At 36.5% G+C, this 15,068-nt stretch overlaps 2 protein-coding genes across 2 annotated transcripts; both read right to left on the bottom strand.

Moving 5' to 3' along the window:
• Positions 1-766: 766 nt before the first annotated feature.
• Positions 767-9,446, bottom strand: LOC113353643 (auxin-responsive protein IAA21-like). Its single transcript, XM_026597179.1, has 5 exons — positions 8,913-9,446; positions 8,596-8,825; positions 7,984-8,125; positions 1,539-1,600; positions 767-988 (listed from the first exon to the last, which is right to left on the bottom strand). The coding sequence occupies exons 1-5, from the start codon at positions 8,972-8,974 to the stop codon at positions 951-953; spliced, it is 534 nt and encodes a 177-aa protein (XP_026452964.1). The 5' UTR covers positions 8,975-9,446; the 3' UTR covers positions 767-950.
• LOC113351514 (serine hydroxymethyltransferase 3, chloroplastic-like) lies at positions 9,100-10,655 on the bottom strand. Its single transcript, XM_026595483.1, has 4 exons — positions 10,544-10,655; positions 10,330-10,442; positions 10,137-10,218; positions 9,100-9,302 (listed from the first exon to the last, which is right to left on the bottom strand). Exons 1-4 carry the CDS (start codon positions 10,617-10,619, stop codon positions 9,100-9,102), a joined length of 474 nt encoding a protein of 157 aa, XP_026451268.1. The 5' UTR covers positions 10,620-10,655.
• Positions 10,656-15,068: the final 4,413 nt, after the last annotated feature.

The raw sequence follows: 15,068 nt of genomic DNA on the forward strand, positions 1-15,068 counted from the left end.
AATTTATTTTAGTAAGGCATCATAATGTAGTGCTATTATTATGATTATTAATTTATATTTCAGTTGGGCTCAATTGGACACTTAAAAATTTTATTATCTTATAAATTTAACAAGATTATTAATTTAATACACTGGCCCAGTTCGGGACCGGTAAAAAATATTATTTTAATGAAATTATTAATTTATCACGGATTAATTTATCGAAGTTCTACTGTAGTTGCTATCGAGGGGCAGAAACTTGAGCCACCTGGGGGTGGAGCCACAAGTCTTGCTATGGGAATGTAAAGTCTTACCTGGAGGTGCAATTTGGTGTAAATGGGCTTTAAAGCCCAATGAGTTGTAAAAAATAGGCTTGGGGAGCTACCTTGAAGCATGGGTGTGTTGTTGCAAGCTGGCTCCTCCTCTGTGAGCCAACATGGCCCCATATAACATTCTTTCTTTATTTATTCGCGGATCAGGATATCCAAGTCTCTGACTAATCTCTGGTGCAGGTTAAGACAATAGGCTTCTCAATCCATGCATACCTGGCCAGGTTAACAAATCTATTGACAGAATGGAACAGTCGACTAGCCAGGTTAAAAAATCTATTGTGAAAATCAAACATCCGACCTCGAATTTGAGAGGTGAATGTCATGGTTGATTTGTTCAACCAAGAGAAACCAGACTCAACACAAAGCATATATGTACATTGCTAAAAGGAAACACAAACCAATACAGGAAGAGAAATCTAAGACACCTACATAATTTATCTATTGGATGTATTCTGCCTAATAGGAAGTTTCCGGTTTATATAAATTACTACAAACAACAAACAATTTATCTAAAACGTATAGGACTACGAAAAACTCCGAGCTCACGGATCTCTTGAAACTGTCACCAACACCAACTTCATATGCATATTAAGATTTTTCAAGATCTCCCATATTTGCTGGCAGTGGCTTCATCCAACACTAGTTCCCGGTCTTGTATTTCTCCATGGCCCTCGGAGCTAACACGCAAACAATTATAAGAAAATTAGGCAACAGAAATGGATTGACGAAGCTAAGGGCAACTTTACTGACAGGCACACTTATGAACATTCCAGCGGCACAGGAAATTCCGAATGGCCGTCTTATTGTCGGCAGTTTGCTACTAGTTGATATCCCCGTAACAAAGTGAAAAGGGAATGAGACAGTACTGCGGGCGGGGAATATCCTATAACCATCAGTGACAAGATAGTGAACTAATTTGAGAAAGGTGAAATTATAATGGGAGTCGATCGAAAAGTTGATTACAACTATTGTAGGAGCTAAAGTGGATTTAGTGGGAAGTATTGGATGGTCATAAACGAGAGCAATGTGAAGGATATCCAAAATGGGTTAGACAGCATCACATCACATCAATATATATCTATTCATGTCGTCTAATTTGAACTTTAACGAGGAACGGTAACACGGAAAATGTGATTTATCTCTAGTAACATCTACTTGATTGCAGTGATTCTGAAGTAAGAATCATACAAAATATTTTTTTCAAATGCTAAATAGTGGTGCAAATACCTAAACCGATTGCTTCTGAACCTTTCATGATCCTGAGCCTCTTACATGAGTTAATAAACATCCTGCAAAACAAAACCATTGATCATCACCATTGAGTCATCACCATTGATCGGAAGTTTTTTAGGGTAACCTGTAGCAAAACAAAACCTTTTTCTCCCATAATCTTGACTGAGTTCCATGCTCATGGTAAATTGATTGGGTCTTTCACCTACAAACTTGCAATCGATTTACAGAGATTGTTTCATGAAGCAGCAAAAAATGGTGATTTGGGAACAAAAGTGTGGAAGTATGAAGATAATCAAATTTGGTTCAGTGCAACCAAATTATGCAATGAATATGGATATTACCTCTATATTTTGTTATCTAGAACAAATCCAAAAGCATATCCAGTTTCATTCTATGTACCTGCTGGTACTCATTTTGAAGGGTGGTTTGATTTAGCCTCTTCATTGGAATCCATCATTAGTTTCTCTTCATCAATTTCAAAACCCACATCCCAGGTTTTAAATCCCATTAATCTCCAAACCCAACATGAAACATTCTTTAACCCTAAAATAACCTATGCTCAATCCTTATTTTCCCAGAATAAGAACATTGGTTCGAACATTAGCATCAACTCTAAGCAAACCAATTCGCCATTCCCATGTGATAGGCATGCTGCACCATGCTCTATCAAAACTAAAAATGCAAAATATGGCAAGTTCATACACCTTGATCATAATTCAACCCATTTAGGTGGATGGAATAATGCTTTTGTTATCTCCTCTTCACGAAAGGTCAGGTCTTGGTCAAGTGTTGGTAACACCCTCAGTTTTGAACTACAGATTCAGAAGGCATTTGAGTTGTTTCTTATAAACTCAACTCAGGCTATTTTCTATGTAGATGATGACTTTTCCCGTGCAAATTTGGAGTTTAAGTTCACTGCACGTAATGTCACCTATTCAATATTTCGATGGCATCCACAGATTTGGGGTTCGGCATATATTCATCATTATGTTTTCAACATTGAAGTAATTGGTGTCCCATTCCAGTGTTGGTCTCTAGAAGTCATCCATGCAATTGGTAAAGCTTGTGGTGAATTACTTATGATTGATACTGCGACTTTAAAAATTACCAATCTTCATGCTATGCGTATGAAAATCAGAAACAAAAATGGAATTAATTCTATCCCTAGGGTCATCAAGATTTTCTCTGGAAAGCAGATGTTCACAGCCCATATTCATGTTACAGGAAAGTCCACCTCTGCCGACTGTAGTTTTCTCATTACGCCTCCTACAAATTCGGATCCTGCATTCAATGAAATATCTGTTACACCTGATTTAATGGAAACTAGTAGGGCGAAAAAGAGGAAGTATCTTCAGAATAATAATAATGCAGTTGTCACGTCCGAGAATATCTCGCAGTCAACTTATTCTAAGAACGCTCCTATATTAACACCAAATAAATTTGTTAATTATGGAAAGCATCCGGTTCAGCAGCATTCAAAGAAGAAAAGGCGGAATAGGAAGAAGAAAAAAACAAAACATAGGCCTGTTACTCAGGTTTGGCAGCAAATTTCCATTCCAAATCTGTTAACCCGCTTTACAGAAATTGATATCACCCCGGAAGAAGCTCCAGCTGATTTGGTCAATGTCGTGGAAAAGGACGTGGAAATTGAGGACGTGGCCTCTGACATGGAAATTAAAGTGTCGTCTCAATCAGCAGGTTTGGAAGCTTTCATACTATCCATCCCAGACACTTGTGATGCACCTGTAAACCCAACTCATCTTCTAAACCCTTTTGTTCAATCGTCGCCTGTAGCATCACCCATACAATCACCTGATATAGGCCTGGAAACTAAAACACTCAAATCCATCATCGATTACCATTGTTTGCATCCTAATCCATCATCCTTCCATCTGTTACCTACCCCCATTGAAGTTTGCAATTTAGCATGTACATCTCCAATGATAATTCCTAATACAAGTAAGTTGCATTACCCTAATCTGCAATCCAAGAATACCCAGAAGTTTAATCAATTCTTTGTCCCAGCCTGGATACGGACTGAAGTTAACCGGTTGTTTGATTTTGGTATCAAACTTGGCATTAGCTTCCCCACAATGCCGAATCATACTAGGAAATTCTTAATTTCAAGGATTTCCAGCTCCGGACCTGTTATCAAACCAATTCCCATCCTGCCAACAAAGAAACAAATCCATGAAGATTTTGTTGTCCAGAATGTTATTTGTGTTGATGGTGTAGATAATATATCCGTACACGAAGAGAGTCAGTATGCACTGCCTTTACCAGGTCTGGAAGACTCATTTTTCGTGAACATTGATGATGCAGAACCATTTGAATTTTCAGACACAAACACGCCTGAATTTCCACCTGGTTTTGAACCCCTTACAGAGGACATCTCAGGTGAGGATTTTTCGAGTATATGTCTGGATTATGTGTCACAGCTTGTTATACCACTTAAGCTACGAGATGAATTGAAGAGGCTGGGTATTTCAGTTGAAGTAATTAACTCTCCTCCTTCCAGAGCAAGAAGGTCAGCCAGTTCTAGGGGAAAATACTGTTCCAAATGAGTCTTAAGATCCTAACTTGGAATGTTAGAGGTCTAAACTCTAGATGTAGAAGGACAGTAGTGCATAAGATGATACATATGATTAAATCTCCCATTATAATTCTTCAAGAAACAAAAATTATGCATTGTTCATCTTTGGACATTAAGCAGATTTGTGGATACAAGAATGTTGGCTGGACTTTACAACAATATGTAGGGAGCTCGGGTGGTATGTTAATCCTTTGGGATAGTGATTTTGTGGAAGTTTCTGACTCACTCGTTGGTGATTATACTCTTTCAATGCTCTGTACAAACAAGCTTGACAACTTTCAGTGGGTTCTCACGAATGTTTATGGGCGGAACAAACCTGTTGAGCGAACTGATTTTTGGATTGAGCTTGATAATATTTGTAGATATTGGATCAATCTTCCTTGGTGTATTGGTGGCGACTTTAACACAATAACCAAGTGTGCTGAGAAGAAGAATTGCAAGAAGATTACAAGAAGTATGCAGAAGTTCAACCATTTCATAGTTGAACATGACTTGATTGACCTTCCCCTAAAGGGAGCAAGATACACTTGGTCAAATGGTCAAGCAAACCCGGTAATGTGCAGATTAGACAGGTTTCTTATCTCCCCATCCTTTGAACAACACTTCCCGTTTGTTATCCAATTAGCCAAAGCCAGACCCACCTCTGATCACATCCCACTCCTTTTAGATATTTCCGACCCATCATGGGGACCTAGTCCTTTTAGGTTTGAAGTTATGTGGTTCTTGGAGAATGGATTCTTACAATTATTAGAAGATTGGTGGCTTTCTTTTTTTTTTGCAGGTACTCCTAGCACTGTGCTATGGTTGAAGTTAAAAGCACTTAAAGAGAAGCTAAAAATCTGGAACAAAGAGGTATTTGGTCACACCAACACGAGGCTGAAGGCTATTCTCTCTGATATTCAAACACTTGATGGACTTGCGGAAGATAATATTCTTAATGAAGAGGAGCGGATTATGCAACTTCAGAACAAAGTGGAGTTTGAGAAGATTTCAAAGATGGAGGAAACTGCATGGAAAATCAAATCAAATACTAAATGGTTACAAGAAGGAGATAGGAACACATCATTCTTCATCAGTAACGTATCTGCTAGAAGAAGATACAACAGAATCAGACAACTTTACATTGGTGATGAATTGGTTTCTGACAGAGGAAGGCTTCAAGATCATATAGTGGAGTACTATAAAACACTATTTACTGAAGAAGAAGTTATAAGACCTGATTTAGAGGGGATTGAATTTGATTATATCACCTCTACGGAAGCTTCTATTTTAGAAGCTAATTTTACTGAAGAAGAAGTTTTGCATGCTATCAGTGACTTAGCTAATGATAAAGCTCCGGGTCCGGATGGTTTTCCTATACTCTTCTTTCAGAAGTGTTGGCGTTTTATCAAGGAAGATATTATGAGTACGGTAAACGAATTTTGCACTACAGGTACTATCAACTCTAAACATAACTCTACTTTCATTACTCGTGTACCTAAAAAAGATCATATTGAGACTATAAATGATTGTAGACCTATTTGTCTTCATACAAGAGTCTACAAGATCATAGCAAAAGTTCTAGCTATAAGGCTTAAACTTGTTATGGATAAGCTCATCTCTCCGGTGCAATGTGCATATATTGAAGGTAGGCAAATAATTGATGGTACATTAATTGCTAATGAGTTGGTGGACTCCAGACTTAGGTCTGGAAAACCTGGAATTGTGTGAAAATTGATCTTGAGAAGGCTTTTGACAGAATAAACTGGAGATATCTCGAATTTGTATTACAACAAATGAGTTTCAGCAAGAAATGGTGTGATTGGTTGAGGTTTTGCTACTCTACTTCTTCCTTTTCGGTTCTTATTAATGGGTCTTCATTCGGCTATTCACTAGTACTAGAGGTGTAAGACAAGGTTGTCCGGTTTCTCCTCTTCTGTTTAATATTGCTATGGAAGGTTTTTCTAGATTCATGGATAAAGCAACTAATCAAAGTTTATTCAGTGGCTTCTCTGTTTCCCCTACAAGCATCATAGTCAATCACCTTCATTATGCAGATGACACTATTTTCTTTGTGGATAATAACAAGGAAGAGTTACTTAACTTATTCTCTGCTTTACATTGCTTTGAGTTCATCGCTGGTCTAAAGGTAAATACATAAAACTAGACTCATTGGTGTGGGGGATGTACCTGACTTAGCTATCTGGGCTGAGGAATTTGGTTGTTCAACTGATTGCTTACCTTTTATGTATCTGGGGATGCCTCTTGGTGCAAAGTCTGGCTCGAAAGTAATTTGGGATCCAATTTTTGAGAAGTTTGATGCTAGATTATCTGTTTGGAGAAGGATCTCTTATCTAGAGGAGGTAAACTTGCTATTTTAAAATGTATCTTGTCTTCTCTTCCCCCACTTATTATTTTCGTTGTTTAAGGCCCCTGCTTCAGTTATCAAGATCCTAGAAAAGAAGATGCGTAATTTCTTGTGGGAATACAAGGATGGTGCAAAGACATCTCATTTAGTTAATTGGGACATGGTCCGTGCAACTAAAGAGAGAGGTGGTCTTGGTGTTTGCAATCTTAAGCTAATGAATCAAGCACTATTGGCTAAATGGTGTTGGAGGTATGGTGTCGAAAAGAATAAACTCTGGTACAAAATTATAGTAGACAAATATGGGGATGATTTCTCCTTTTGGAATGCCGGTAAAATAACTCAATCTTATGGTGTTTCTTGTTGGCGGAGCATTGCTGAAATGGCAGGATTAATCTACGATAACTGCACATTGTATTTACATTCAGGTAGAGGAATTTCCTTTTGGAATGATGTATGGTGTGGTCAACTTCCTCTAGCAATTGTTTATCCAAATTTGTATAAGTTATCAAGAGATAGAAACGTCAAGTTAGCAGACATGGTATCTTCGAACGGTAATTAGAAGTTTGATTTCAAGAGAGTACTTCATTATTTAGAGGTTGAAGATTACGCTGCACTTCTAACTGTTATTGGCGACAACCCACCAGCTCGGGATGGATAGCCAGACACGAGAAGATGGAGACTCAACACCACGGGGGTCTTTACAGTCAAATCACTTTATGCAAAACTGGTTAGTGAATTCGGTGTCGACAACTTTCCGTATCATTTTATTTGGAAGTCTGCAATACCTCCTAAGATCAATATCTTAATGTGGAGTCTAATTCATGGTAAACTGAATACCATAGATGTACTTCTACACAAAGGTTTGAACTTGTATAATTCTTGTGCTTTATGTGGAATTGGTGCTGAGTCGCAAGACCACTTATTTCTCCATTGTAAGATTGCATACAAGATATGGTTTAGCCTGATCCCTAAAACAGGTTGGGTGTGGGTTCTGCCTGGTTCTATGAAGATCTTAGCAGATATGTGGCATCACCATTTATTCTCAAGCTCTGGTAATTATATTTGGGATTTGATTCCGGCAGCAATTGTTAGTACGATTTGGAGAGAAAGGAACTGCAGACGTTTCGAAACCCAATATCTTTATAAAACAGATGATGACTTGGTTAACGAAGTTAAATCTGCAGTCCTAACTTGGGTAGCTGCAACAGGACATCGTATTCACTTGAGTTTCTCAAGTTATGTGTTAAATACCTGGGATTCTATCTTCATGTAATCTATAGCTTTCATTTTTTCATCTACTTCGGGTAGAAACTATGTACATTCTTCTACTTCTTAATACAACTTTCCTTTTGATTAAAAAAAAAGAAAAATCTCAGCTTTACTTGAACAGAACTAAAAAGTGACTAAGGAGTCACAAGATGAACAGTTTTCAAGAAGAATTTGTCGAAGTTGTGCTGGGAAAGAAGCAGGAAATTTGTGTGATTGTAATGTATACTTACTCCCAAGGAACATCACCAACGAGCATCCAGTCGTCGTCCCTGTCTTCATATGCGAGTACATGTTGAGAGCCGTGGAGAAGATCCATCAATTTACTTCCACTCAGCACATCTTTGCCCGGGACACCATCAGAACCACACTGCCCTGTATGAAAAAAAAAATCAACACAACCACAATTTAAACCAAACTCTAAATTACTTTGGCAGTAATGTACAGCAAGTTTAAAAATAATTTTCACTGTTTGTAACGGCATAGGATCAGTTTTTACAGGCTTTTGATACTTGCAAATAAGATAATAATACTTCCTGTTCAGTCCCAAACCTGATTTCACTTTACTGAGAATGCAACCCAAATTTTGAATTGCATCCTATAGCTAGAAACTAGCTCATGTTGTTCACATGAGACTGAACATTATTCGTAATATGCAAGCAGTTGCGGAGCAGTATGGAGCGAATTAACAATAAATAAAATGACATGCTTAGAGATTTATTTATGAAAACATACATAAAAAACAGGCTTTGCATTACTGTCCTAAAGTAATGAAAGAATACCGTAACATTTGTCTAAGTAATAACGTAAAGAAAAATGGTTTGCACTAGAGAAAGAGAAATTACCAATGGTAAAGCAGCTGAACATCTTCTCTAACCCAGAGAAGAGTTCCACATAGTTGCAATAAGTTTTGATATCAACTTTCCTCAAGTATGGAGCACCATCCATACTCACTTTGACATACAAACATCCCGAATCCGAATCGCTTCGAGCGTCATCACTGTCTTTACCTGTATTAGTAGCCATTGTGTTCTTCCGAAAAGATCGAATTGGCGGCCATCCTACAACCTGTGACCTGTTTTCCAATTTCACCAGCACTTCACTTACCAAATAAACTCTTACAACAATTTTACCAAATTTAGCAAAAAATAACCTGACTTACTTGGCTGCAGAACTCTGAGTTTGCTTCTTCTCCTGGGCAAGCTTCTGCGATGGTGTTACCATGTCATCTTTCACTGAACCAGAACTCTGAGCTAAATTAGAGAAAACCCATTTCTCATCAGGACCACCATTATGAATGGAATCATAGAAACCTCTTTTAAACCCAGACCCATAATTCGATTTCCCACTTAAAAATGAAGAAACCCCATCAACTCCTGGTGATCAGATTTAGAACCAGGCAAACCGAGTCTAAGCTCTGTTTCTTTAACATTATCATCAAACCCAATTTTGTTACTAGTGGTAACAGTTGAATAAGAAGAGGAAGATGAGTAGATTATGTTCTTATTCTTCTTATCACCAATCTCCATTGATGGAATTCCAATTGATAAACCTATATAATCACTTTCCATTAAGAAAAACAGAGGAGTTCTGTAATTTTGAAAAATGAAACACAAGAAGAAAAAGGAAATGAAAAGAAGAAAACCCAGAAAAGAGGATTTTGTTAGATTAGAGAAAGATATACTGAAAATGGGATTTGTTTTGTTTAGGAGGTTTTTACTTTTCTCTTTCGTTTGTTGGCTCTGTTTTTGTTTCTCTTTCTCTTATTCGAGCAACGGCTCACTGAAAAGTTTCCAAAAGGTTTTTCACAAAATATCAGTGGGTGAAAAACGGCTTTGACACGGTCGTGACCCCGCTAAAACAGTCCTCATAACGTTAAGATGTTAAAGACAACCACCGCGTATGACCATAACAAAGAATAATACAGTCGAGCCATTATCCGGTTGGTGATGATGGTGGTAGATCAAAAATAGGGATGACGAGTGATTATAATAATTATGTAAGGGGGTAAAAAAGTTGTTACCGTCCCTTGAACTATACAAGATTTGGATTTTTGAACTTCGGCCTTTGAGTGTAGTTTAGTAAAGGGAAATTTCTTGTTTGGTCCTAGGCCCATATAGTTATTTATAGTAGGGTCCAACCGGAATTTTTTTTTATCCGGAGGTCCAAAATTAATTAAAACATGGAAATGTCCATAATGCCCATTACTACCAAACGTGTGTGTCTACACTGCTTACAAATTTGAGTACATATCTGGTACACTGCTTAAAAATTCGAGTACATATTTGCTACACTGCTTACAAATTTGAGTACATATCTGTCGTACTGCTTACAAATCCGATTATATATCTGAATGCTTACAAATTCGAGTACATATTTGCTGCACTGCTTCCAGGTACAGATGCAGTAACGAGACCACTTATGTGAGCCATATCCATCATGAGAAAAGCCCCAACAGAATCTGCAATATTCAAGAAACATAGCAGGAAAGGGAATTAGGTGTGCGTAATGGGTTAACTAGTCTGATTCTTTGATCACTAAGAATAACAACTGTTGACAATCAAAATATATGTGTATACCTTTCTCATTCGAGGATAATCGAAATCACGAGGATAAGCACTAGCACCAACAATGATGAGTTTTGGTCGAAAGAGGGTGGCAGTTTTCTCAAGCATATCATAATCAATAAGGCCTGCAAGTGAATTTGGTAATGAATGCAAATTATCAACGAATTATAAATGAACAACAATAGACCACATAGTCATTACACAATATAAGAACGCAGAGAAGCACCTGTTGATTCATCAAGACGGTAGGGCATCGATTCAAAATAAATCGAAGTCCCAGATACCCGTCTTTTAGGAGTCATAAATCCATGTGACAAGTGACCTCCATGAGGAAGATCCAGAACCTGTGCCAGTTACATGAACAAAGCCCTTTGTTGACAAAGTGTCTCTAGCTCATCAATGTACTCATTGCCACCATAATACCTACATTGCAGAATGAAATGATCAAATGCATTTCAATACAAATACAGGAAAAATATACAACATTAAGCACCATCTTTACCTTTTACCAGAAAGCCCTTCTGAATACTTGTTTGTGAGACAAGAACCCACAGCTTCCATCACTGCGCGAGATGTAAAATTCTCTGAAGCAATGAGCTCCAAGCTGTTAAACTGACGATTCTTCTCACTATCAATTATTGAACGTACTTCAGGGTCTGCCTAACTTGAGAAGGTAATCTATCCGCAGTAGTAGTACCCAACTTGGGAAAAAAAGTTGAAGAACCTTTAGTAAAAAGATTGGGTTGTTGTACAGCAGCACCCATTATTGCAGCTCCACTGTATGCCTGCATCTACTTCACTTCTCCTTAAACATAACAAGGAGCACTTCCTATCAGTATGTGATATATGTACTGAAGATTCATGAACTACAACTCAACAGTATGACAACAACAGGTGACAGATCTATGAAAAATAAGAGAATCGAAAGACATATTACAGTATTTCACATAAGTACTGAAGGGTAAGACTAAAAAATGAGCAAAAACACAGCAAAGTCAGCAATCACAGGCACTTTGACAGCAAAATGATGATGATTATAATAAATGTATGCATAGCAGTAGGTATTTGGATTGGAACACTCTGCATCAGACATGTTTTGAACCTGCAAATGTCACAAAGATGTAACAGTATTAAAATACAGTATTTCACATACGTACTGATGGGTCAAACTAAAAAAAGTGAGAGATCTATGCAAGAAACAGATTCTAAGAGAAGTTTCTATGAGTATGCCATATATGTACTGCAGATTCATGAACTACAAAATCAACTGCATGACAAAGGATAATTAAGAATCTAGGAGAAACAGCAGAATCGAAGCACGTAATACGGTATTTCACATACGTACTGATGGGTCAAACTAAAAAAAGTGAAATATCTATGCAAGAAACAGAATCCAAGAGCATAAACAATGAGTATTCATATATGTACTGCTGGATAATACGATCTGAAAGTGAAAACAAACCTGATTTTGAAAAGAAAACAGAAATATAATCAAATCGAACTAAAATAATCTAAAACCTTAACAATCTAACCAAATAACTGAATAAATACGAACAAGATTCATAAAAAACAAACAGAACACAACCGATCTCCATGATCTATGCAAGAAACAGATTCTAAGAGCAGTTTCTATGAGTATGCCATATATGTACTGCAGATTCATGAACTACAAAATCAACTGCATGACAAAGAATAATTAAGAATCTAGGAGAAACAGCAGAATCGAAGCACGTAATACGGTATTTCACATACGTACTGATGGGTCAAACTAAAAAAAGTGAAAGATCTATGCAAGAAACAGAATCCAAGAGCATAAACAATGAGTATGTCATATATGTACTGCTGGATAATACGATCTGAAAGTGAAAACAAACCTGATTTTGAAAAGAAAACAGAAATATAATCAAATCGAACTAAAATAAGCTAAAAACTTAACAATCTAACCAAATAACTGAATAAATACGAACAAGATTCATAAAAAACAAACACACACGATCTCCATGATCTATGCAAGAAACAGATTCTAAGAGCAGTTTCTATGAGTATGCCGTATATGTACTGCAGATTCATGAACTACAAAATCAACTGCATGACAAAGAATAATTAAGAATCTAGGAGAAACAGCAGAATCGAAGCACGTAATACGGTATTTCACATACGTACTGATGGGTCAAACTAAAAAAAGTGAAAGATCTATGCAAGAAACAGAATCCAAGAGCATAAACAATTAGTATGTCATATATGTACTGCTGGATAATACGATCTGAAAGTGAAAACAAACCTGATTTTGAAAAGAAAACAAAAATATAATCAAATCGAACTAAAATAAGCTAAAAACTTAACAATCTAACCAAATAACTGAATAAATACGAACAAGATTCATAAAAAACAAACAGAACACAACCGATCTCCATGATCCAAAATTCAAATCTTATAATGATTCAAAAACTGTAGCAGAAACAATGAGTGTGTCATATATGTACTGCTGGATAATACGATCTGAAAGTGAAAACAAAACTGATTTTGAAAAGAAAACAGAAAGATAATCAAATCGAAAGCTAAAATAAACTAAAAACTTAACAATATAACCAAATAACTGAATAAAAACGAACAAGAATCATAAAAAAAAAAAACAGAACACAACCTATCTCCATTAAACTGTAGCAGAAAGAAGAAAACGAAAAGATTAAGCAACATACCTGTTAAAAATCGCAGAAGAAATCTTCAGAAACCCTAGTCCCAAATCCAGAAGAAGAAAGAGAGCAGAATTTTCCCAAGAATAATCGGCTGAAAATTTTTTTAGAAACTTTGAAATAGACTGCTTTAATATATGTAGGATTGGAAGGGTAGTTTAGGTATTTAGAAATTTCGTACAATTTGTCCCGCACGTGTACAGGACCTGGTCTTAAAAAATTTGGTCCATTTTCATGTTTTCTCTTAATTATGGACCTCTGATTAGTGGGCTTTAATGGATGGACCTGCCACTAACTAAGAACACTATAATGGTACCTATTGGTAATTCCTACTTTAGTAAAAGGTGACGGAGTCTTTCTAAATCACCTTGAGGTAAGAAATTTAGAAAGGTGCATTTTTTTTTGGTTGAGTAAAAAACAGAAGCTTTGATGGCATGTGATCTGATTTTGGAAGTAAAATTATGAGATGTTATAGAGAGAGAATTGAGTGTGCTTCCCACGCACACTTCAATAGAATCATCACTTACACGAATAAGGGTTCACTTTGACTTGGTTATTTTTATTTTCTTTGTTTCCCTCTTCTTACCATTTACCTTTACTCTTGGCATGTTTTGATCAAAGGGTTCATAAAACATCATTGAAAGGTAAAAATTAAGAAATAACAGTGGTTCTTTTTCTTTTCTTTTTACCATTTTAAATAATTTAATCTTATCAAGGTTGTTGTTCCCCTTTGCCATTCTTGTATATGATTTTCGTGATGGGGGAGAATTCGGTCTCATAGACTTGGGTGTCTCGGTTATATTTTAGGATTTGAAGCCGCAACAAACTCGATAGAAATATCTTCTGGACATGAACCTGGACCTTTTCACCTTTTCTTTTATACGGAGTCGATCTTGCAATAGTAAGTGTCATTTGCGGATATTCAGACATTTTTCTCGGAGAGATTAACAAAATACTCCCTCCGTTCCAAATAAGATAAGCTAGTTGTAGTTTGCACAATTTTTAAGGCAAGGAGGAAAGGGAAGTATGTTTAAGTATTTTTTACAATTATATCCTTATGGATAATAACTAGTAAAAGCTCGAAATGATTTATCTCTTAAACTATACCACGGTTTTTCGTAAACTTTATACCGTTGAAAAGCATTTTAAAACACATGCTCAACGAATATAAACATGACTATCAAATTATACATATTTCTTATAGTAACGGTAATCAAATAAAAGGGTAGTCTTAGAAGTATCCCCTTAATTAGAAAGATAGCTCATCTATTTATGGAACAAAGTTTAAAATCAACTAGCTCATCTAATTTGGGACGGAGGAAATAGGTCTTTTAAGATTTATTAGAGTCAGGTAAGCTCGAACAATAAAACTCGTTACGCTGATCAATATAATTGATAGAGGTCTAGGAATCATGCGGTCGTTGGTCGCCTCCAAGTTTAGTCATCCAAGCCTTAAGTAATTCCAAAAATGGTTTTCACAAAATTGTGTCCCATAAAGAAACAAGTCACAAAATAATATATACAGATGGAATTATATATTGGTTTGAACTTGAGGCTCAGGCCGCTTGTTTTTTCTTATAAACAAACTAAATTGTTAAGTAATCACTGAACCAATTCATACCTTTTTTTTGATAGCATAGTACAGTCTCCAGGCTACTCCTAAATCCACTCATTCAGGATTTTTTTGGTTATTAATTATCAGGGCTCGGATCCCGACTTACGCAGTGGAAAGGTGCATGAAAATCATCAGATCACTTGATGATTCTCAACCAATTGACATATCACCCAATTTTAAATACAATTTAGCACTAATTTTCATATACTGAAGTTTGTAGGGGGTTGGGCGAGGGGGGGCAATAAAGGACCTCCATATTTCTTTGGTACTTGTTACAGGAGGGAAAATCGTACAACTGGTATTTGTAAACCGACTTGATTACGAAATATATATGATGTTATCATGCAATTACGCGTGATAACCTTGGAATTTATAATGCTAACGGGTCATACTTGTATTACCCACCTAAAATTTCTTTATTTTTATCTTCCTTTCTATTACAT

This window comes from Papaver somniferum, chromosome 2 (assembly GCF_003573695.1).
Source record: "Papaver somniferum cultivar HN1 chromosome 2, ASM357369v1, whole genome shotgun sequence".
NCBI lineage: Eukaryota > Viridiplantae > Streptophyta > Magnoliopsida > Ranunculales > Papaveraceae > Papaver > Papaver somniferum.

Bases quoted from the DNA above. Each gene is read 5' to 3' on its own strand.
- LOC113353643 (XM_026597179.1), bottom strand. From the start codon at position 8,974: ATGGTAACACCATCGCAGAAGCTTGCCCAGGAGAAGAAGCAAACTCAG. The intron at 8,126-8,595 runs GTAATTTCTCTT...TTTTTCATACAG, and splicing joins GTTCAGCTGCTTTACCATTG to GGCAGTGTGGTTCTGATGGT. The intron at 1,601-7,983 runs GTAAGTATACAT...TTTGTTTTGCAG, and splicing joins GTTGGTGATGTTCCTTGGGA to GATGTTTATTAACTCATGTA.
- LOC113351514 (XM_026595483.1), bottom strand. From the start codon at position 10,619: ATGACTCCTAAAAGACGGGTATCTGGGACTTCGATTTATTTTGAATCG. The intron at 10,443-10,543 runs GTGCTTCTCTGC...ATTCACTTGCAG, and splicing joins CCGTCTTGATGAATCAACAG to GCCTTATTGATTATGATATG. The intron at 9,303-10,136 runs GTGCAGCAAATA...GTGATTATATAG, and splicing joins TGCATCTGTACCTGGAAGCA to GTTTATCAATTGGAATTCCA.